We start from the raw sequence: 24,692 nt of genomic DNA on the forward strand, positions 1-24,692 counted from the left end.
GTGGGGTCATGAGAAAGGAGCAGGGAACACTGTGGTCTGAAGGAGGAGTAGGAATTGAGAAAAGCGGCGTGGGGATGTATGGGAGGCCTCAGGTAGCGTGGAGAAGGGTTTAGAAGAGCAGGAAAAGGAATCGAGAAATGCTGTGTCGGCTGCGTGTGGGCGGGACTGCTTTTGAATAGGAAGCAGGACAAACCAGAAGAGAAATATATATAAGAGATATGAATTACAATAGTAATAATAGAGGTTAATAATATATAAATTACTCTTTTTAATATAACAGAAAGTAGAATCTTGTAAGTGCCACACGGTCCACCAAAGTGTACTAAGAAGGTCACTGAAGACCATTGAAAACATTATGATGTTCATGAAATCAGATTGAGATGACTTGTGCTTTGTGATGTGGTGCTTTACTGTGCTGGACGTAGCCATTAGAAGATGTGGTCATGAAGGATGCAGCGGGTCAGCTACAATATTCGGGTAGGCCGTGACATTCAAGTGATGATTGATTGGTTATAACGGGCTCAAGCTGTGCCAAGTAAGCATTCCCCACACCATCACACCACCCCCACCACCACCAGCCTGGACTGTTGACATAAGTCGGGTTGGTTGCATGGATTGCCATGATGGCGCCAACCATCTGTGTGCCTCATCAGAAACTGAAATTCATCATATGAGGCTGCTGCCCAGTTTTGGTGACCCTGTGCCCAATGCCGCCTGCACTTTCTGTTTCCTGGCTGAACCTGACATGGTCTTCTGCTGTTTGTAGCCCATCCGCCTCAAGAGTGGACATGCTGTGCATTCCGAGGTGCTTTTCTGCTCACCAGAGTTGTACAGAGAGCTCATCTGAGTCACCGTAGCATTTCTGTCAAGTCAGAGGAGAATAACCAGACGGGGCTGAGATATCTCATTAACAAGGGCTTTTCCATCCACAGAATTGCCGCTCGTTGGCTTCTTTTTGTTTTTCTCACCATTCTGAGTAAACTCTGTGCATGAGGAGATCTGCAGTTACAGTAATACTCAAACCAGCCTGGTTGGCACCAACAATCACGCCACGGTCAAAATCGCAATGTGAACATGAACTGAAGCTCCTGACCTGCGTTTGTATGATTTTATGTTTGGTGCTGCTGCCACCACATGATTGGCTGACAGAGATAATTGCATAGATAAGCAGGTGTTCCTGATGGTTTCCCCAGGGAGTGTGCATCAAAACTAACAAAAAGGTACATTTTCAAATTGATCCCTGCATCTCTAGAAACCACCTTTATAACGAGACATTACATTCGTGTGAAATCAGCTTCCTTTTGAAAGTACCTCATTTTTAGTTGTTTGAAATTGTTCATATCGTACTTCGAAACTACCGGATGAACTGATTGAAATAATTGTTTTTTAAAAAAAAATTAAATCAAGAATAAGAACGATAATGCAGCCAGGAATGAAGCCCTCTCGCTCACCGGCAGCTCAGGAGTTAAAGGCGCAGTCGCTGTCGCTGGTGCTGAAGCGGCGCTGCCTGCTCTCGAGCACACGAGCCCTGCCTTGAGGAGTTGAGAGGTGCCCTCTTAGGACGTGTACCAGCAGCACAGTCGAGAGCTGCGAGAAGGAAGGGTATGGACGAGACTGCAGGCAGACTTACGCACCACTTGCCGATCAGCTCAACTGGTCCTCTGACTGTCGCTGCTGACAGGTACGAACGCGCTTCTTTTCAGTCTCGTTTTTCTCTTTGAAGCAAACCGTCCAATACGGTGGTCAGTCTGTGCACCCACAATGTCACTGGTGCATTTAAGAGAAGGGAGGCTTAACACGACGTAAAATACAGTTTTGTTATTGCAAAAGCTAATATCGTATGCGCTATGTATTTATTACACTTATAATTTCAGGGCTTATTGTATTTTCACCTAAACTAAACGAACTACACCTACCTGCCTAGTCAAACCATATTGCCCTAACCGTGCAGCCGAATAAGTCTATCTTGTATAGTGCCTTTCCTCTCTATCATATTCCTTAAATGTACAGATGAACAGACAAGAACTCGCTTAGCGTTAGCAACTGGCGACTTTTCAAAGGGCCATTGGTTATAAACCAGCTGAACCCGAGTCTGCATTCCCTGTCGCTTTTCATTGTCGCCGCTCCGTTTCACGCTTCTCCTCCAGTAAGACTCTGTCCCTGTAACTTTTATATCGGTCTACTGTATAATAATTCGTGGGCGGCACGGTGGCGCAGTGGGTAGCGCTTCCCGGTTTCTCCCCGTGTCTACGCGGGTGTCATCCGGGTTCTCCGGTTTCCTCCCACAGTCCAAAGACGTGCAGGTTAGGTGCGTTGGCGATTCTAAATCTAATTCTAAAAATTGTTTTAAGTTGTTTATAATTGTGTCTTTTATTTATGTAGTGTTTGTTCGGTGTCCTTGAGTTCTCTGAAAGGCGCCTTGTATAAATAAAAAATATAATTATTATTATTATTATTAAATTGCCCCTAGTGTGTGCTTGGTGTGTATGCCAGCCTGGGGTTTGTTTCCTGCCTTGCGCCCTGTGTTGGCTGAGATTGGCTCCCCCGTGACCCATTTAGCGGGTTGGAGGATGGATGGATGGATGGATGGTATAATTCGTTTTGTATCGCAACCAGAAGCAGGTTTGCAGAAGGGAATTTATGAAAAATGTCACTTACATCTGCTTTGTTTCGTTGCTTATCGAGGTACGAACAACCGAAAGACAAATGTGAGCGTTTGCTTCTTCCAAGCGACATGCCATGTTTACGACTTCTCCGAACAAATCTCTACACTGAGTGCCTGCAAGCGTCTATTCATTCTTAGCTATTCGATCGCTTCTAAATGTTCAAGTTCAGTTGGATCAAACGGGGGGCAGACGACGTCGCCTTTATGAACACGAAGTTCCCCAGCCTCTCTCTCATTTTGTCTTTTCTTACTTGCATTTTGCACAAGTCCGTTGTTGGATGATCCCATGGGAACGTATTTTTAAACACGTGTCGAAGATTATTTTATTAAAACACTTCTTTAAAGATTCGCCATGGATTGTTACTTTCCTTTGAAGGGTCTGGTTGCAAAATCTTCGTTGCATTGTATTCTTTATCACTTTGCCCCAGAAGTCCAAAAGGCATTGCAAGTATGAACGTGCAGATATGCTTTAGATGATCGGCCCAACCTATAGCTCTCATTTTTAGTGTCAGCATCCCCTGTTTTAACGGTTTCTTCTTCTCTCCTTCAAGGGCAGAATCCTCCACTGGTGTCCTTGTAAGATATGCAGTTTTGTAGAACGCCTTCTAGGTTGTGCGGTTTTCTTCGAAGGGCGCTTGATAAACACAATACAAAACTGATTAAAATGAATCACAGACCCCCTGAGACCAGCTACCCGCATGAAATTCACGCACGTCGTGGTCTCATTTGGAGCGCGCTAGAAGGAAATGGCCGAGATCTGCACTGGCATAGTAGTCGTGCATGGGACCACCTCCACGATCTATGGGTGACACTGCGGCCGGCCAGTCACTCAACAGTGTGACACACCTGCGACCTTCTAAATTTTAAGAAGTGTCGCTTTATACTTTATTAACTCTGATCAGTCTGGATTATTGCGCTCGCGTGGTAATTTCTTGTTTGTTTGTAGGGTCTCTCTGTTGAGCAGGACCACCGACTACGTGATGATCATCCTTTTTGGTCAAGTTGTCTGCTTGTTTTCTCCAGCCGTCTGGAGTTTTTTTTTTTTTTTGTTTGTTTTTTTCTGTCCTCCCTGGCCATCGGACCTTACTTTTTTTCTATGTTAATTAGCGTGTCCTTATTCTAATTTTTATTTATTTTGTCTTTTTTTTCTTTCTTCATCATGTAAAGCACTTTGAGCTACATTATTTGTATGAAAATGTGCTATATAAATAAATGTTGTTGTTGTTGTTGAACTGCGTTAGCGGTTAACCATTATACTCGAAATAATTTTATTTTCAGACTTTGTTCTCTTGTTTCATGCCATATTTAATCTCCATATTTGCCGGTTACGGAATCCATTTGTTGTTAATCGGGTTTACGAAAACCGCAGCCTACCGGATTTTTATTAAATGTATGCAATTTCAAATAATGGCCTTTGCCAGGGGTGGCGCTGTGGTAGCGCTGGTGCCTCCTCATGAGGAAACCTGCGTGCCGAATGCTAACTGCGTGACGTTTGCATCTTCTCTTCGTGTGTTTGTGGGTTTCCTCCCAAAGACAGGAAGGTTGGGTGAACTGGCGATGCTAAATCGGTCCCTGATGCGCGCGTGTGTGTGTGTGTTCACCTTTTGATGGGCTGTGGCCCTGTCTAGGTATTGTTCCTACCTTGTGCCCGATGCTTGCTAGGATAGACTCCAGCTGCACCTCGATTCTGCTCCGGGTAAGCCGGGTGGCTGGTATTTTCCAGCGGGCCAGCTGAGAGCTATGTCGCTTTGTCTATACGCATACGATATTGTACGGAACTGCATCATTAAAATGCATTGAGAGCGTTACTCATGTGGACAGATTTTTGTAATACTTTTCCCAAATCCAGATCGACTTGCTAATCGCATCCATCTATATACTTTTAAAGGGGACAGTTGCAGTGGAGGGCCGTTAAATGGATCACTCAAGCGAGTCAGTGCCTGGGCTTCAAGTATATGAATCATTAAACGGGTTTGGATGATTGTGGGTTCGCTTCCCGGTTCCTCCCTGTGTGGATAGCGCTTTGAGTACTGAGAAAAGCGCTATATAAATGTAATGAATTATTATTATTATTATTATTATTTACCGAACACCGCAACTGAAGAGACAGCCAACGGAATGTGCAGTTCATCCTTAAACATAACGGTCCGTGTTTATTGTTTTACAAAGCACAGACATCGGTTAAGTCGTGAGTGCCTAAGCAAATTCACCCGCTGCTAGAGGCCACGACGAACGCCTCCAAAACATCACAACCCCCTCGAGACACCGGAGAAAGTCGCAGCTCATCCCGGTGAGCTCATTTGCTCTATGGCCTCTGGCACTTGCGCGTCTGAAGTTCGCGCGCGCACGTGCACGCGCTTCCCCTCGTGCTCGTCCTCCTCTTCTCTACTGTGCTTGGGTTCTCCTTGCCGCCCTTCGCACTTCGTTGACTTCTCTTCAGCAAGTCAGCCTTCCTCGTCCGTCCACCTGCACAGACTCTCCCCCAACCCAGCTCCTTGCCATCATTCCCCGGGGTCTTCTGTGGACACAACAGACCCTCAGTGCTCCTTTTTACCACTGGACCGTCGGTCGGATCACCTTGTTAGCCATAGCGATCCTATAATCTTAACATTTAAGGTACCTTGGTGGCCCACCCACATGAAGGTTCTAGTAAGCACTTTTATTTATTTAGATCTGCACGGCAAATAACAATGAATAGACGGTAACAGATTTGAAAAATACCAACCCCCCCCCCCCCCCCCATGTGCAAAAAACACGTGCCTGAATGAAATGGTGCTTTGTCAAGCAATGGAGCCGAGAGGAACCATGCAACCCAGTATAGAACCATAAAGTGCTATTAATTTTAAAAGTGTAGTTATCCCCCCCCCCCCCCCCCCCCAGCGATTGTGAATTTAACTATAAAACTGAAATGGGACCCCAAAAATAACCTGATCTGGGGTAATTGCCTTAAAATCAACCATATAAAATAATTAAAGAAATACACATGGTAGCAAAAGTATAGTAAGGATAAAAGTCAGGTAATACAAAATATGAGATACCAAAAAAAAAGAAAGAGGAAAGGGCCAAGCAACACAAAATCCTTCAAATTAATTTTAGGTAATAGAGTATGGATTTTTATTAAAGGGAGCGCCAGAGAGCCAACAACCAGCAGAACACACCGAGTGCCGCAGCAGTTAGCCCGAGTCCAACACACTGAAAAAATAGCCAACATTTTACAGTAATTTTTTTCTTTTCATAATAAAATACCGTATTGAAACATGTATCGCGTAATCACAGCAGGCTAAGTCATCGTCTGTCATACAACAGCAAATTACTGTGATATTATATTTGGATTGGGCAGCGCGATTTCAGTGTGCGCACCTTCATCCCGTTCCACTGATATGTGCTAAAATCACTGTTATAAGTCAACTCCTGGCTATAAAGACATTGATGGAAACGTGTTTCATTTGTTGCAAACATCTGAAAGTTGTCATTCACACAAAGAGCCAGAGAGACACAATGAACGACCATGTAGTGAGGCTGACAGACTTTAAGGACCTCCAAAACTCAATCTGATGTAAATTAAGTGCATTACAAAAAATAAATTTGTAAAAATATACTACATTGACTGTATATTTTCACATTCAAAAAACAAATGTAATAAACAATGAATTGGATGTATTCTTATTAACTTGCATTTAAGCGGTGTTTTAGCTGTAAATATCAACTTATCAAGGTGTATAGCTACGTGATCAATTGTATTGAGTTAAAACACGATGGCCCAGAATTCTATTTGCATAAAGTTAGTATATTTGCATAAGACACGCCCCCTTTGAAACAACGCTTGCTAGGATAGCTCGCACAGCTGTGCACTGCGGCAAGCAAACTCGTATGTCCATTTGTGCTGAAGAGTTTTTGTGATTATGAAAGCTAATTTATGGTGTGTTTTCAACCCCAACAAACTGGCAAAGCAGTAATATGAGGGGACGACGTTCAAAAAGTTTTCACAGTTTTTTTTAAACACTATTAAGAATTTCAAAAACAAAATTACATCACTTTTCTACACGGTCTCCTTCGTTTGCGATGCAATTTTCGCAGCGTCGTATCAACGTTTTAATGCCCAATTACTACTCCTCTCGCTTTCACCGTTTCCAATGAAAATATAAAAGTGCAGAAACTTTTTGAACGTCCTTCATACATCCTAAATCACCAAAGCAATCTTTCGATCTCCACCATAAAGTTGGCGTAGCTGCGAAATGGTAAAATTCACACCGTCCGGTTGATTATTTTATCACGAGATCTCCAGGGAAACACTCAGCACTCACACTTAGAGAGACGTCCAAAGAGGCTTGAATAACAATAACCAATACATTAAACATATGAAGAAGGGGGAACAATCCATTATTAAACGGTTACGCAAAAGCCCTCCCCACTCCCTCGACGGAGATAATTATTTAACAAATACAAGACAAAGAACACCTGACGAAGCACGGAGCACATAACGGTTAACAATAAACACACACACTAAAGCCCACAAAAACTCCGGCTCCACAGATACGATGGTGGCGAAAATGAATTGAGAAGCCAAGTGAATATTTTCCTGAAAATTATGAAAGTTTTGTCCTACTGTGTTCCAGTTGTTGTGTGAAGCTCTGTAGAAGTTTGGAGCGCTCCCAGGATGAAGACGCTTTTACCAACCGAGACGAAATCACACAAACAAGCAGGCACAAGACAAGCAAATACATCAAGAAAGAAACTGCGATCTAATTAGTGACTTTTAATCCAGAGGTTGGGTGAAGCGTTGAGACACAAAAGATATACGACTAACACCTCTCTCTTTCTCTTTAGTCTCTCTCTCTTTTTTAAATGTATTTATTTTGCCGGCTTCTTCTGCCGTACCTCTAAAGTCTTAAAAGTCAGCGCCACACCATAATTCACCCTGCAATCCCAATGACAACACCCGAAGCTGACCAATGGCTAAGTATTACCGGGGCTGATGGGATTTGTAGTTTTTTTTTTTTTTTTAGAATATTAGAACATTCTAGACGAGAACAGGCCATTCAACCCAACAAAGCACCCCAGTCCTATCCACTTAATTCTTCCAAAAATAACATCAAGTCGAGTTTCGAAGATCACTGAAGTCCTTCTTGGTACTTGTGTACTAAATGGACGACACAGATATCTAGTACCCTTAGGGACCCATAGGCAACCATGCTTCATCCCAACAAACTTTAAGGTCAGTATTTGTGGTTGGGGTAGGTCAGTCGCCCTGGTTACTTAATTTTTGGAGTTTAAATTATTAGACTGACAAAAGAATATGAATGTTTGCAAAAACAATTTGTGGGGTCCACGAGTCGAATAAATTCTCAGGACTTAATAACGAGTGGCCAGTCTGTTAACAGTCAGATACCAAATAAATTATTTTTCGGTGGAGCGTGAACTCGCTTATTAGGCTGGGTAACATATTTTTATTAAGATCGTTTCTGTAAATTTATAGCTAATTACTGGCTGTTGAGTTGCAGTAATATTAAAGTTTACATGTGAAAACTGAGGAAATTAATGTAAATTGGAAATGGTTATTACTTGTAACAGCAACATTCTGCTACATCACAGTAATTTTGCAGCTCAGTTTATTATGAAGACACCATCTAGTGTTGATTTTTATTGTAACATACAGTAATATGATACATATTTACAGTAAATACTTTGAAAGTAATGCAACCAATAGCCAGGAATTAAATGTAAAATTACGGTCAGGTTTTTTACAGTGATGCAAAAACCCTTCAATAGGGGTCATTCCAACAGATGGCACATCACAAACATTTGTAGTAGGACATTTTATTATTACAAATAAATCTCTGCGTGACTATCCATCTGTGTGTCTGTCCAGTTGCTATGCTTTTGTCATTTCAGCAAAGAGTAAATCATACACATTTTAGTTATAAAATTCATTGCATTTGTCATTCCAACAGATGGCGCATCACAAACATTTACAAATCTCATTCCAAATGGCATGTAAAAGAGATAGATAGATAGATATGAAAGGCACTATATAATAGATAGATAGATAGATAGATAGATAGATAGATAGATAGATAGATAGATAGATAGATAGATATGAAAGGCACTATATAATTAATAGATAGAGAGATAGATAGATATGAAAGGCACTATATAATAGATAGATAGATAGATAGATAGATAGATAGATAGATAGATAGATAGATAGATAGATAGATAGATAGATAGATAGATAGATAGATAGATAGATAGATAGATAGATAGATAGATACTTTATTAATCCCAAGGTGAAATTCCCATACTCCAGCAGCACCTTACTGATACAAAAGACAATATTAAATTAAAGATTGATAACAATGCAGGTATACAGACAGACAATATCTTTGTATAATGTTAACGTTTACCCCCCGGTGGAATTGAAGAGTCACATAGTGTGGTGGAGGAACGATCTCCTCAGTCTGTCAGTGGAGCAGGACGGTGACAGCAGTCTGTCGCTGAAGCTGCTCCTCTGTCTGGAGATGATCCTGTTCAGTGGATGCAGTGGATTCTCCATGATTGACAGGAGTCTGCTCAGCGCCCGTCGCTCTGCCACGGATGTCAAACTGTCCAGCTCCGTGCCTACAATAGAGCCTGCCTTCCTCACCAGTTTGTCCAGGCATGAGATGTCTTTCTTCTTAATGCTGCCTCCCCAGCACACCACCGCGTAGAAGAGGGCACTCACCACAACCATCTGATAGAACATCTGCAGCATCTTATTGCAGATGTTGAAGGACGCCAGCCTTCTAAGGAAGTATAGTCGTCTCTGTCCTCTCTTGCACAGAGCATCAGTATTGGCAGTCCAGTCTAATTTATCATCCAGCTGCACTCCCAGGTATTTATAGGTCTGCACCATCTGCACACAGACACCTCTGATGATCACGGGGTCCATGAGGGGCCTGGTCCTCCTAAAATCCACCACCAGCTCCTTGGTTTTGCTGGTGTTCACTTGTAGGTGGTTTGAGTTGCACCATTTAACAAAGTCATTGATTAGGTCCCTATACTCCTCCTCCTGCCCACTCCTGATGCAGCCCATGATAGCAGTGTCGTCAGTGAACTTTTGCACGTGGCAGGACTCTGAGTTGTATTGGAAGTCTGATGTATATAGGCTGAACAGGACCAGAGAAAGTACAGTCCCCTGTGGCGCTCCTGTGTTGCTGACCACAATGTCAGACGTGCAGTTCCCAAGACGCACATACTGAGGTCTGTAAGATAGTCCACGATCCATGCCACTAGGTATGAATCTACTCCCATCTCTGTCAGCTTGTCCCTAAGGAGCAGAGGTTGGATTGTGTTGAAGGCACTAGAGAAGTCCAGAAACATAATTCTTACAGCACCACTGCCTCTGTCCAAGTGGGAGAGGGATCGGTGTAGCATGTAGATGATGGCATCTTCCACTCCCACCTTCTCCTGGTATGCGAACTGCAGAGGGTCAAGGGCCTGGCAGACCTGTGGCCTCAGGTGGTGAAGCAGCAGCCGCTCCATGGTCTTCATCACATGTGACGTCAGAGCGACAGGCCGGAAGTCATTCAGCTCACTAGGACGTGATACCTTTGGGACTGGGGTGATACAAGATGTTTTCCAAAGCCTCGGGACTCTCCCCTGTTCCAGGCTCAGGTTGTAGAGGACTCCTGTTTTATCTTGGTAGAGTAATATATATTGCTCTACTTTCCCCTATTGTATTATTAATATGTAGCCTTAGAATGCCTAATCTCACAGACTTACCACTGTTTATAAGGTATTATTGTATATAACTTATCCCCACCTTCCATTCTATATCTATAACCTCAGGCAATCAGATGTAGTAAAAAGACAAGCAGAAGTTAAGTTATACATAAAATAATGTATTATTGATAATATTCATAAATAATAACAAAATGCAAAGTACATTTGAATATTGGCAACCATACAACCTGATTAAATGGTGATGTGTAGTTCAGGCGCACACAGACTTGCAGTTACTGAAATGTCTCTAGTTAAGGCATCATTGGTGCTCAGCTTTCAGCCACATGTCTGTTCAAAATGTCTGTTAAACTGTGCTCTTCATTGTGTTGTCTTCATCATCACAGGTTAGCAAGAGAGAGACTGTGAGGTTAAGCACATACATTTATAGATTCTCTGTCCAACCCCTAGAGTCAATAGGACATCATGGTACTTAAAAGCTTCTGATCCAAGCCAATTCCAAACAGCATACCTCAGACCAATGGGGAAATAGAACATCTTAACACCTGCCACCCCCAAGACCATATGTGTTTATGGCTTTCTTGCGTGGGGTTGAAAGTCTTTAGCAAAGAAACACTTGCCAAACTGGTTTAAAGCACACCCCGAATCCTGTCGTAAAATTCAAAAACACTCAGTTGTAAGGCGGGGGATTGGGGTAAACACTAAATTACATTGCTTTGCCTAAATTACAAATAAAGACATACAAAATATTTATCAAATTATATGTAAAATCTCACATCATAACAACTCCCCAGCTCCAACGCCTTCAGCAGTCGTGGCGATACTCCATCTGGACCCGCTGCTTTGCTGGCATGAAGTCTCCTCAGCTCTCTGCTCACCTGCACTGTTGTAATTATGGGTGGGGATGTCTCTCCTATGCTGGTATCAGCAGAAGGATGGGTGGAGGGTGCAGTACTCCGAGGTGAGAGTGGGTTAGGGTGGTCAAACCTGTTAAAGAAGTTGTTCATCTGGTTTGCTCTCTTCACGTCTCTCTCGATGGAGGCACCCCGCTTCGAGCTGCAGCCAGTGATGATCTTCATCCCATCCCACACTTCCTTCATGCTGTTATTCTGCAACTTCTGCTCCTGCTTTCTCCTGTACTGCTCCTTCGCTGCCCTGAGCTGGACTCGGAGTTCCTTCTGCACGTGCTTGAGCTCATGCTGATCACCGTCTTTAAAAGCCCTTTTCTTCTGGTTCAAAAGACCCTTGATGTCACTTGTAATCCATGGCTTGTTGTTAGCATAGCAGCGTACTGTTCTTACTGGAACTACAATGTCCATACAGAAGTTGATGTAGTCAGTAGTGCAGTCAACAACCTCCTCAATGTTCTCACTATGTGACCCCTGCAGGATATCCCAGTCCGTAGTTCCAGTCTCTCAGAGCCTTCTCTGCCTCAGGGGACCACTTCCTGAATGAGCGTGTGGTTGTAGGTACGACCTTCACTCTTGGTTTGTAGTGAGGCTGAAGCAGAACCAGGTTATGATCTGCTTTCCCAAGCTCAGGCAGAGGGGTGGCGCTGTATGCGTCTTTAACGTTTGCATACAGTAAGTCAATAGTCTTATTTCCCCGGGTATTACAGTCCACATACTGGGAAAAGGCAGGTAATGTTTTGTCCAGCGTCACATGGTTGAAGTCTCCAGCGATTAGCACAAGCGCCTCAGGGTGTTGCGTTTGTAACTTAGCAACAGCAGAATGGATGATGTCACTCGCTGTCTCCACGTCCGCCCGAGGAGGAATGTAAACAGTAACAACAATGACATGTCCAAACTCTCTGGGCAAGTAATAGGGACGCAGACTTACGGCCAACAGTTCGATGTCCCTGCAGCAAGTGGAGATTTTGACGTTTACATGTCCGGAGTTACACCACCGTGTATTGACATAGAGAGCGAGTCCACCTTCTTTGTGCTTCCCGCAGGTATTTGCGTCTCTGTCCACTCTAACCGTGCCAAACCCGGGTAGCTCCACGTTAGCATCTAGAATGTTAGTTGTTAGCCACGTTTCACAAAAGCACAACAAACTGCATTCTTTGTAGGTTCTGACATTTTTCACCAGTGCGGCCAGTTCGTCGATCTTATTTGAGATTGAGTTCACATTTCCCAGAATCACAGAAGGCACCGAGGGCTTAAAACGCCACTTTCTTGCAAGCCGCTTCATTTTTAGCTTAGTGCCGGCTCTGCTGCCATGATACCACCTTCTTACCTCGTCGGGTAAATAGGGAACCAAACCGGCAAGGGCCTTTGTTCTCAGCGCTTGAAGTTGACTACCTGAATAGACGAGTCTCGACGTGTAAAAATCCATGCCAAAGTAGTAAAAAAGTGTCCAGGAAACAAAAACGAGTCCACATAAAAGAAAGTGGTAGGAGTGATCAGAGAGACAGAGAAAAAGGTAGAAATATAAAGTCGTAAACGGAGCTGCTGGAAAGGCTGTCACTCACGGCGGCGCCTGAGTCATATTGGTTATGACTCAATTTGTGTCAGTCCAACAAATGGCACATCACAAACTTTTGTAGTAATGCAATTTTATTGCTACAAAAAATGTCTGTTTGTTTGTATATCTGTATGTCTTTCCAGTTGCTATGTCTCTGTCATTCTAACAAATAGCACATCAAGAACATTAACACTACTTTTACAAATCCCATTCTAAATGGCATATAACAGAGACATATGCGTTACATTTCTCAGTCCAACAGAAGGCGCATTATAAACATTTGTAGTAATGTTTATTACTACACATTGTGATGCGCCATCTGTTGGAATGACATATGCCATGCATTTTATTAGTACCTGTATTACCAAATACAATTCAAAAGATGGTGCATTGAAAACGTTAATGTTGATTACTTAGATTTCAAACTGCTTAGACAATTCAGGTTAAGATGTGCAGGTTAATAATAATAATAATTAATAATAATAATATATTTTGGTCATATAACACTTCTCCTATGCTCAAATCAGATTGATTGGCAGTTCCAAACTGGCTCCATTGTGAGAGTGGGTGTGTGAGTGAGTGAGTGAATTCAGTGGTGAACTGGCACCCAGACTTGATGGGATGGACTACACTCCTCCAGTGACCCTGCCTTGGATTAAGTGGGTCTGACAATAACTGGGGCGTATTATCAAATTATTGTAGGGATGGGCTCTATCTGTCCCGTACCCCTGCCCAGGTTAATGAAAATGGATGGATGGACCTTTCACTATTAAAATAATAGATAGATCTAGCATTGGTGCAATTAACTCCAGTTCTTGGTACAAAGGAAGAAGCCACCAGTAAAACATCCAAGTTCAGTTGTAACCACAGTGGACTGTAGATGTGCAGTGTCTACTTTAAGGGCAAGTGGGGCAGTACCCTCCAAGTCCCAGCAGATGGTGCTGTTCTTCATAAATGAAATGGGAATGGGGTTGGTTTAGGTTATGTGTCATTTTATATGTCCCTGATAGATAGATAGATAGATAGATAGATAGATAGATAGATAGATAGATAGATAGATAGATAGATAGATAGATAGATAGATAGATAGATAGATAGATGCTGCCATCTACTGGCTCAGGGGAGAATTTAGCTTTGAAATGTTATTTTGGCATCCCAGCCAGTTAAGGGGATGGGACCAATCTTGGCCGGGACGCCAGCCCACAGGTGCTATCCCTAACACCACGTAAAGGTCGCTACAATACAAGGAGAATATTAAACACAGCACCAACATTTGCCCCTTTCTGCCTTCACAGTGCCAGCACTCATTCAACTACACATTCCCATCTGCCAACATTGAAGGGGGGACCCCCACTCCTGCCGTCTGAAACAGTTGATGTCTACATTTACGTCTGCAGACTTTAATCCTGCCTCACCATGATCATTTAAGAAGCCTTTAAAACATTTTGCCACCAGTTATTTTCTCTCAGTTAATCCAGTGGACAAAAGAGCTTCTCAATTGAAAAGAAAAACCATTTGATTCATTGCATAAAATGTCTAAATGTGCAGCCTGTGAATGTCATTGGGCTTTGTAATAACTTGAAATAAAACACAATTCAGTGTTAGACCCTTATTGTCTGGCTATGGGTATGACAAGAGAGGGTGAGAGCACACGCTGATTACAGAGCATCCACCACATGGCAATCCACCCGGACTGAGATCCAAGTGCAGCCATGCAGCGGGTGACAGCTCAGCGCCACACTGGAACAGGGGTGAGGTTTTTTTTTTTTTTTTTTACGGTGGGCTGGAGTGCCAACCCCCAAGTTTTCCCTGTAAATTGGAGGACCAGCTGGCTGCAGATTAACGTCATTCCCAGGACGGAGCAATTGCAAGTTAAGGGCCCTTCCTGCTCAGGGGCCCAACGGAGTAGAGTCACCTTTGGCGTTTTTATGGGATTTGAAACTGCAACCTTCTGATTACCGGCACAGATCCCAAGCCTCAGATACAAAGAAACAAAAAAAAGTGCAGATACTCCAAAAACACAAAGTCTCATATTCTTCAAACATGAGGGTAAGTCAGTGAGGTGCAGTGATATTTTATATATAAGCTGATAAATATTTTGTATGTCTTTGTTTGTAAATTAGACATACCAATTGTAATTATAATGTTTTATTATGCTTGTTGTACTTTCATATCCAACTAACAAACCCCTACGTCTTTAGGATGGACTCAGGATGTGTAATTTATTGCAGGGTTGGCGGTGGGGGATTTTAGGGGGTGGTGGGTACTTTGAACTGATTTGGCAAAGGAGGATTTAGTGGATGACATTCTATAAGCCAACATGGACTGGCAAGCATCAGCTAAACGAATGGCATCGACTATTAGAGGGCAGGTATATAAAGTGGTGTGTGCACCCACTGCTCTGAAGTATGGCTGTTAGGGACTGGTTTTGAAGCAGAAGCCATTCTGTACCACAACGCCCTATTGGTCCAAAGATTTAGACAGTGTGGCAGATGGCTTGGATCCTTGCCCGGCTGGGATGCCTAGAGAACGGAAGGATTGGGAAAGAGACAAAATCTTCCCTGGGACACAAGAGGGCAGCTCCCCACCCCTAGATTACATCGGGGTCACAGGCTTGGAGCTGGGAAGCTCAACCCTGTGTGTGGCCTGTGGCCACCACCAGGGGGCGCCTAGACAGTTCTGGAGCCATGGACTGCAGCTCTTCCGCCACACTAGGTAGTGCTGTCAGAAGAGAATTAGGGTGAACCAGGAAATGCTGCAGGAAAATTGTCAGGGTACACCTGGAGCACATCCGGGTGCAACATAAAAGAGGCCGCCTCACTCCATTCGAGGAGCTGGAGTCAGGAGGCAGAAGACGGAGCTTGTGAGAGAGGAGTGTAGGTGGTAGTGAAGGAGGAGAGAAGAATAAGAAAAAGAATAAGGAAAAGAAAAGAAAAGCAGAAAAGGACTGAGCTTATTGGTTGTTGGTGATTGTGTGTAAAGAAGAAAGAAAAGTAAACTGTGTGCTTGTGGACATTGTGAGTCTGCGCCTCTGTGTGTGGTATGGGCTGGCATGTTCACAACAGGAACATGTAAAGTTGGTTTACTTCTCCCTCCCTCTCTCTCTCTCTGTCTCACATCATGGCCATGAAGAGAACACAATGAGGAACACAAGTTGGCAGCCATATTGAGACAGGCATGCGGCCTGTCCTGAAGAACGTGATTTAAATGATTTGACTTGACCAGAGATATTTGTCTAAGAGCCTAACCCTTTTTAGTTAATGTTAATAGTACATGTTCCTTAGGCTGCCTAGCTTGAACTTAAATAATAAAAATAATAATAATAATAATAATAATAATAATAGCATCTATCTATCTATCTATCTATCTATCTATCTATCTATCTATCTATCTATCTATCTATCTATCTATCTATCTATCTATCTATCTATCTATTATATAGTGTCTTTCACATCTATCTATCTATCTATCTATCTATCTATCTATCTATCTATCTATCTATCTATCTATCTATCTATCTATCTATCTATCTATCTATCTATCTATCTATTATATAGTGCCTTTCACATCTATCTATCTATCTATCTATCTATCTATCTATCTATCTATCTATCTATCTATCTATCTATCTATCTATCTATCTATCTATCTATCTATTATATAGTGCCTTTCACATCTATCTATCTATCTATCTATCTATCTATCTATCTATCTATCTATCTATCTATCTATCTATCTATTATATAGTGCCTTTCATCATCTATCTATCTATCTATCTATCTATCTATCTATCTATCTATCTATCTATCTATCTATCTATCTATCTATCTATCTATCTATTATATAGTGCCTTTCACATCTATCTATCTATCTATCTATCTATCTATCTATCTATCTATCTATCTATCTATCTATCTATCTATCTATCTATCATATAGTGCCTTTCACATCTATCTATCTATCTATCTATCTATCTATCTATCTATCTATCTATCTATCTATCTATCTATCTATCTATCTATCTATCTATCTATCTATCTATCTATTATATAGTGCCTTTCATCATCTATCTATCTATCTATCTATCTATCTATCTATCTATCTATCTATCTATCTATCTATCTATCTATCTATCTATCTATCTATCTATCTATCTATCTATTATATAGTGCCTTTCACATCTATCTATCTATCTATCTATCTATCTATCTATCTATCTATCTATCTATCTATCTATCTATCTATCTATCTATCTATCTATCTATCTATCTATCTATTATATAGTGCCTTTCACATCTATCTATCTATCTATCTATCTATCTATCTATCTATCTATCTATCTATCTATCTATCTATCTATCTATCTATCTATCTATCTATCTATCTATCTATCTATCTATCTATCTATCTATCTATCTATCTATCTATCTATTAAAGGGGGTGGCATGGTGGTGCATTGGTAGCGCTGCTGCCTCGCAGTTAGGAGACCCTGGAATGAAAACTGTAGCCACGGTGGTCCTCCAGGACCGGACTTGGTGACCCCTGCTATATAACATAAAAGATTATTTAAACCAGGGGTCCTCAATCGCTGTCCTGGAGGGCCGCAGTGGCTACAGTTTTCATTGCAGCCATTGTCCTAATTAGAACTCAGTCCTTGCTGATGATGAAACTTACGCCTTGTTAGCGCTTTCATTCATCAAATACAAGTTTTAGTTACGTTGTTGATCAGAGGTCCTCAATTACAGTCCTGGAGGTCTGCTATGGCTGCAGGTTTTCACTTTAACCAGTTTCTTAATTAGAATCCTTTTATTTACTACTAAAGCAATACGTTATTTGGGCTTAATTTTACTTCTCTTGCCTGTTACCATTCAGAACCCTGTAATTGCCTATTTTAGTTTTTAGCAGCTGCATTTAAGTTTTACTTGTTGCCTGTTTTCTTAACCAGACATTAGTTAATAAGGAGATGCAGATAACCAATAAACCAGCAGCTCCCCAGCTCACGTCCTTACCATGAAATATCTGTAATAAAAAATGTTTAGAAATGAATGAGAGAGGAATTGGAAGGGCCGTCAAGTTTAAATCTATTCTGGTCCACAAAACACTTGGATAATGTCCTCACAGAAGGAAACTCTACAGTGCAATTCAAATTGCTCTCAGATGAATGCAAGCATTAACAAGCCAAACAGTTCATATATCACGTTTGATTATACGCATGGACTGCTTTGTAATTAGGAAACTAGTTGGAATAAAAACCTGCAGCCACTGCGGCCCTCCAGGACTGTGATTGAGGACCCCTGACTTATTTGATGCTTTTGAAATTAATGTGTAATGAAAATCTCTTTCTATATAAAATCCAACATCTGTCTGTTTGTATGTCTGTCCGCTTTTCACGAGAGAACTACTTAACGGATTTCGATGGGGTTTGTTTCTAGAATTTGCTTGAACATTCGTTTGATTTTGCGACAAAGAATCATAGTTCGCTTGCAGAAACGATATATTCGCTCTAATCCGAGACAGAGGCTGAGGGGACGGGGAAGTGTGACATCAGGAGTGGGGAGCTGGGCAGGACCCTCCTTACTGTCCTGTTTCACTACTACATGGGCAGAGCTGCAGGGGATGGCTAGTTTAATATATAATGTGCATAATGCAATTCATGAAAGGATTGATTGAATGATGATCTTGCAATGTACACATACTTTACAAGTCATGCTGCCCTTCATGAAAGGCTCTATATAATAATATAAAGGATGGACAGAATGATGCTCTTGAATTTTATATTGTACTAGCCAACCCGCAGCATAGCATACGATGCATAATTATGTATTGATGGGTGAACACTTCCTGAAAGACACAGTTGTCCAAATGGGGTGGGTTTGAGGATACAACTGTAAGTGAATACAAAGATGGAACTCTGGAGAGAGGGCGGGGAAGCGGGCCTGAGAGGTTTCGGGTCCTAATCGTCCAACGACGGGTTGGCACAACCGTTAACGATCCTTCCGCAGGTTCACCCGTGTTAGGACATTTACATCCTCTAGATAGGCAAGTTTGATCGTCTGACACCCATTCCGCCCCCGCCATTCTAGTCTGCCAATTTCTTAAGTCATCTCTTAGTCATCGTTCAGTATGCACTGCCTGCTCATGTGTCCGCCCCCAACTCCTCACCTAATTTGCTTTCGTCTGTGTGCAGTCCACATGCACTTGTGAGTCACGTTGACTGTTCATTTTCCACACACCGCCTCAGTCGCATGCACCTGTGAGCCACGTTCGGGCCGGGTGAGGTTTTCCGTGTTGAGTCCAATTAAGCCAAAGGCTCCACACCTGGTGGTGCCCTTCCGTCAATTCCTTTCAGTTTCAGCTTTGTAACCATACTCCCCCCGAAACCCAAAGACTTTGGTTACCCGGTTGGCTGCCCGGCAGGTCATGGGAATAATGCCGCCGGATCACCAGTCGGCATCGTGTATGGTCGGAACTACGACGGTATGTGATCTTCTTCGAACCTCCGACTTTCGTTCTTGATTAATGAACACATTCTTGGCAAATGCTTTCGCTCTCGCGTGTGCCATGGTCGGCTGTTTAGTGAATTGTTGGTGGGCGGGGCTCTGTGAGTTGGCGGGCGTGGCTGTCTTGCATGCGTCTTGCTTGCCATGGACTTAGTGAATTATACTGTATATATAGAGGCCATGTTGTCCAACACACGTTACATATCACACTATCCTTCATGAAAGGTGTTATATAACATTAGGGAAGGATTAAATGATGCCCTTGAAGTATGTATATACTGTTTATTTACAGTATGTCATACCATCTTTATGTATAATGTATATTATTATCCTTCATTAAAGATGCTCTATCAAATGATGGTAACTTACAGACTACAGAGCATGTGAAAGATGCTCTATAAAATGAGTCACTAATTTACAGAAGGGCTTTGCTTTTGAATTGGTAATTGGTGCTATATAAAGTATAAATGGAGGATGCTCTGCAGGGTCAGTGTGGTTAGATATAAGTGGACATTAAAGCGTGTGATTAACATGATACCTGCTTTCTTGCTTTATTGAGACAGGCCTGTCCTGAAGAACGTGGACTAAAAATGATTTGACTTGGCCAGAGATATTTGTCTAAGAGCTAAATCCTTTTAGATAATGTTAATAGTACATTTTCCTTAGGCGGCCTAGACTTAAACTTGAATAACAATAATAGTCAGTCAGTCATTATCCAACCCGCTATATCCTAACACAGGGTCACGGAGGTCTGCTGGAGCCAATGTCAGCCAACACAGGGCACAAGGCAGGAAAAAATCCCGGGCAGGGCGCCAGCCCACCGCAGGACACACACTAGGGACAATTTAGGCTCGCCAAAGCACCTGACCTGCATGTCTTTGGAATGTGGGAGGAAACGCATGCAGACACGGGGAGAACCCAGGAAGTGAACCCAAGTCTCCTTACTGCAAAGGCAGCAGCGCTACCCACTGCACCACCGTGCCGCCCACAATAATAATCCATCCATCCATTATCCAACCTGCTATATCCTAACACAGGGTCACAGGAGTCTGCTGGAGCCAATCCCAGCCAACACAGGGCGCAAGGCAGGAAACAAACCCTGGGCAGGGTGCCAGCCCACTGCAGGGCACAATAATAATAATAATAATAATAATATTAAAGCACCCCCACCCAAACCCACTCGTCTGCCTTTACCTCACACAATGACCTTATGAAATGTGCTGCTTCATTTTGGCTCACCCTCTACAATATCAAACGAAACAGCGCTCTGCCCAGCGGCTTACTCTTGCCTCTAAAGGACACCTTCTCTTGGGGTGGAAAGGGCAGGACATGGTGCCCTCACTGGGCACTGTGAGAGAAGAAGACAGAGAAGACAAAGTTAGCAGTAGCCCCCCTTCTCATCTTGGCAGGTTATTGCATACCTGAAGTAAGTAAGCCTGTGGAATGAGTCCTCCGATGCACATGCGTGACACTATATATATATATATATATTGTGATAAGAAGTCACAAAACAAGTATAAAGAGTTGGGGATTGGCCCCTTATATTGTTAGGATACGCAAGCAATTTGGTCAAAACTGTTTTAAATGCAGGTATTCGACAAAGTACAGAAGTTTGAAGGTGCTTTTATACAAAAGTGATGTCATCATGGGAGGACAGGATTGGCATCATCATCGGGAGCCGGAAGTGATGTCATCAAAGGAGGACCGGAAGTGGTGTCATCAATGGGAGCCGGAAGTGACGGGGAGGATGGAATAGTGGATGGACAGCCATGTTCTGGAATGTGACATGTCTTCTTTGGTTCTGAAAAGTTAGGGAAAGAGATATCAATACCATCAAACAACCCTTCATCCTTTACACCTTCACTCACCTCTGGGCTTGTTGAGAGTCTCCTAAGCGCTCGTGTGTGACAATAGTGGAAGAAGTACAGGAACCTATCGAAAATGTTGGGGTGCCTCCAAAGTTGCTCCTTTGAATTTTAAAAAACAGGTGCTCATGGGAGCAAAACAGAACATACAGCAACCTTCTCTGCTCACAAAGCAGTAGCTCCGTTGAGCAAGTAAAGATGGAGGAACTCTGTTCTGTAGGTTCATCCGGGTCCAAATGAGACACCCTGCTTTGGTAGCATTGGGGTTTTATTGCTGTCTGGGTGGAAGCGGTGGGGTTAATGGCTCTCAATGGGGGTCTTCTCGCTGCTGAAGAAGAAAATAAAAAGACGACATTTTGAGCAGTAGGTCCCCTTTTCACCCAAGTGGGGTTTGACATAATCTTGGATGAGCTCTGAAGTTGTCCCTCACCTGAGCATGCATCACAATGTATAACATGCAATTCTTACGAAAGGTGCTATTTAGTATAAAAAATTGATTTGAAGACACTCTTATAATGTATAAACTGTGTGCTGTTTATGTCATACTATTGAATATGTAATGTATGTAACACTATCCTTCATGAAACTTGCTATTTAATAAATAAGACTGTGACCATGAGATCCCATTTTTATTATCCTATCCATCATTACAGGTGCTATATAACATAAGAGATTACTTAAATGATGCTTTTGAAATTCATGTAAACTGAATATTTAATATGTAATGTGCATAATGCAATTCATGAAAGGATTGATTGAATGATGCTCTTGCAGTGTACACCTACTTTACAAGTCATGCCGCCCTTCATGAAAGGCTCTATATAATAATATAAAGGATGGACAGAATGATGCTCTTGAATTTTATATTATATGCCATGTTGTCCAACACACATTACATATCACACTGTCCTTTATGAAAGGTGTTATATAATATTAGGGATGAATTAAATGATGTGCTTGAAATATTTATGTACTGTTTATTTATGTCATACTATCTTTATATAATGTACATCCAGTATATTATTATCCTTTATTAAAGATGCTCTAAAAAACGATGGTAACGTACAGACTACAGAGTATGTGAAAGATGCCCTATAAAATGAGTCACTAATTTACAGACGTGGCTTTGCTTTTGAATTTATAATTGGTGTACCTGGTATGACGAAAGGCACTATATATAATATAAGGGGAGGATCAGTGTGGTCAGATATAAGTGGACATCAAAGCATGTAATTAACATGATACCTGCTTTCTTGCAGCTGGACGTCCACGCTTGCCACCATAATGGACACTTCTGACTCGGAGGACGTCAACAGGAGCGCCCGCGCTGGTCCATCCAACCTGACTGATCCAATCGACATGTTCGCAGGGCTGCAGCTCCTCCTGCGCTTCAAGCCCCTCTTCATCCCCCTCTACTCCCTCCTGGTGGTGGTGGCTTGCATTGGCAATGCCTTCCTGCTGACCTGCATTATGGTGGACAAAAAACTGCACAACGCCACCAACTTCTTTATCGGAAATCTCTCGGCCGCCGACCTCCTCATGTGCCTGAGCTGCGTGCCTCTCACTGCTTCGTATGCCTTCGAGGCTCGTGGGTGGCTCTTTGGCCGCTTCATGTGCCACTTTGTGGCCCTCATTCAGGCCGCCATGGTGTACGTCTCCGTCCTGTCCCTAACGGCCATCGCTGTGGACCGCTACGTGGTGGTGGCCTACCCCATTCGCAAGCGGATCACTCTGAAGTGCTGCGGGATGATCGTGGTCGGGATCTGGCTGCTTTCGTTATGCCTGGCCGCCCCCCCATCTATTCACACCAGCTATCTTGACCTGCACCCCATCGGTCACGACCTGGTGGTGTGTGAGGAATTCTGGATGGGTTACGAGAAGCTCCGGCTCCTCTATTCCTGCCTGATGCTCCTGATGTCTTACATGATCCCCTTGCTGTCTGTCATCATGTCGTACTGTGCCATCACCATGCACCTGAAGCACCACAGCCTGCCGGGTGCTGTGGAGGCAAACCAGGCCAAATGGAACAAGAAGAAGCGCAAGACCTTCATGTTGCTCGTCACCTCCGTTCTGGCATTTGCCCTCTGCTGGCTGCCCTTACAGATTCTCAACCTGATCCGCGACCTGGACGGGGACTTCCTCATCATCAGCAAGAATTACGTTAACATTCTGCAGGTCTCCTGCCACCTGGTGGCCATGAGCTCCTCCTGCTACAACCCTTTCATCTACGCCTCCCTCCACCACAAATTCCGGGTTCACCTCAGGGGTTACCTGCGGCCGCGGCCCCACCGGCAGAACAGCCTCCTTTCCCTGAGGGCCTCTCGATACAACAACACCTGCCTCAGCATGGCTTCAGAGCCACTGTCCAAGGACGTCCGAGAAGGAGATAGCTGCATGCTCAAGGTGCTCTAGTCCATGCCCAACTCCACAAGTTTCACGCTTTATGTTGGATCATCTCACCAAATGCTGCTAAAAGAAATGGGAAGTGGATTAACTGCATGATGTTAGTGATTAGGGGGCCACCTTGCTTTCACTAGATTTGGAATCCCAAAGGGATGAGAAATGGAGAAGTCCTTGGACGCTGGCCAGCTCCTCTTTGTTGATCATTGCTGATGCACCCGTTCCATTTGGAGATGGAAGGAAATATTTAAGCGGAGTTTGCTTCATCCCGTGTGCTTCAAACTCTTTTCATGTCTTTGTGCGTAATTTTCCCATGCGGTCTTTTTGGTCAGACGTCTATAGACTTTGGGGCGAGTGGGCGATGGGAAACGATGAGAGAGAGGACTATCTGTCATCAGGGTGCAGATGAATGAAAATGATACCTGATTGGTTGAGTTTGGGTTAATGAGAGGAACATAGAAATGGTCCTCACTAGTAGATACGATATGTCCTGACACGGCCAATGGAAACCATCCTCATCGGTAGAAGGTTCTAATCAGAAAGCATGTCCCTTAGTGGACAAATTAGGACTAATAGTCTTGATTGAAACCATCAGGACTGGTATAAAGACACCATGATTATGACTTGAATCGGCTGACCTATAAATTGACTGATCATGACTGGGACATGGAGAACATGGTCTTCAGTTGAGGAAACATTATGACCCAGAGTGACCAACAGAAACCATCATTATTGGTAGATTGACTGTATGTCTACTGCGGTGGGCTGGTGCCCTGCCCGGGATTTGTTCCTGCCTTGCGCCCTGTGTTGGCTGGGATTGGCTCCAGTAGACCCCTGTGACCCTGTGTTAGGATATAATGGGTTGGATAATGACTGACTGATTGTATGTCTATTGCTGTGGTTGGCAGACCCATTAAAGGAGAGATCATGAATTGAAGACTATCATTCTCGTTACCGACTATTGTTCTCGTTATTGTTATCATTCTCAGACTTTATGACTAGTCTGCCTGAACCAACCCGATTGTTCAGATGATGAAATGACCGTTGGGAAAATAAATGGAACACAGGAACCATGAC

At 43.0% G+C, this 24,692-nt stretch overlaps 1 protein-coding gene across 1 annotated transcript; it reads left to right on the forward strand.

Annotated features, from left to right (window-relative positions):
• Positions 1-1,447: 1,447 nt before the first annotated feature.
• si:dkey-202l22.3 (7 transmembrane receptor domain-containing protein) lies at positions 1,448-24,217 on the forward strand. Its single transcript, XM_051934274.1, has 2 exons — positions 1,448-1,681; positions 22,475-24,217. Exons 1-2 carry the CDS (start codon positions 1,605-1,607, stop codon positions 23,625-23,627), a joined length of 1,230 nt encoding a protein of 409 aa, XP_051790234.1. The 5' UTR covers positions 1,448-1,604; the 3' UTR covers positions 23,628-24,217.
• Positions 24,218-24,692: the final 475 nt, after the last annotated feature.

Source organism: Erpetoichthys calabaricus, chromosome 1, assembly GCF_900747795.2.
Source record: "Erpetoichthys calabaricus chromosome 1, fErpCal1.3, whole genome shotgun sequence".
Taxonomy (NCBI): Eukaryota; Metazoa; Chordata; class Cladistia; order Polypteriformes; family Polypteridae; genus Erpetoichthys; species Erpetoichthys calabaricus.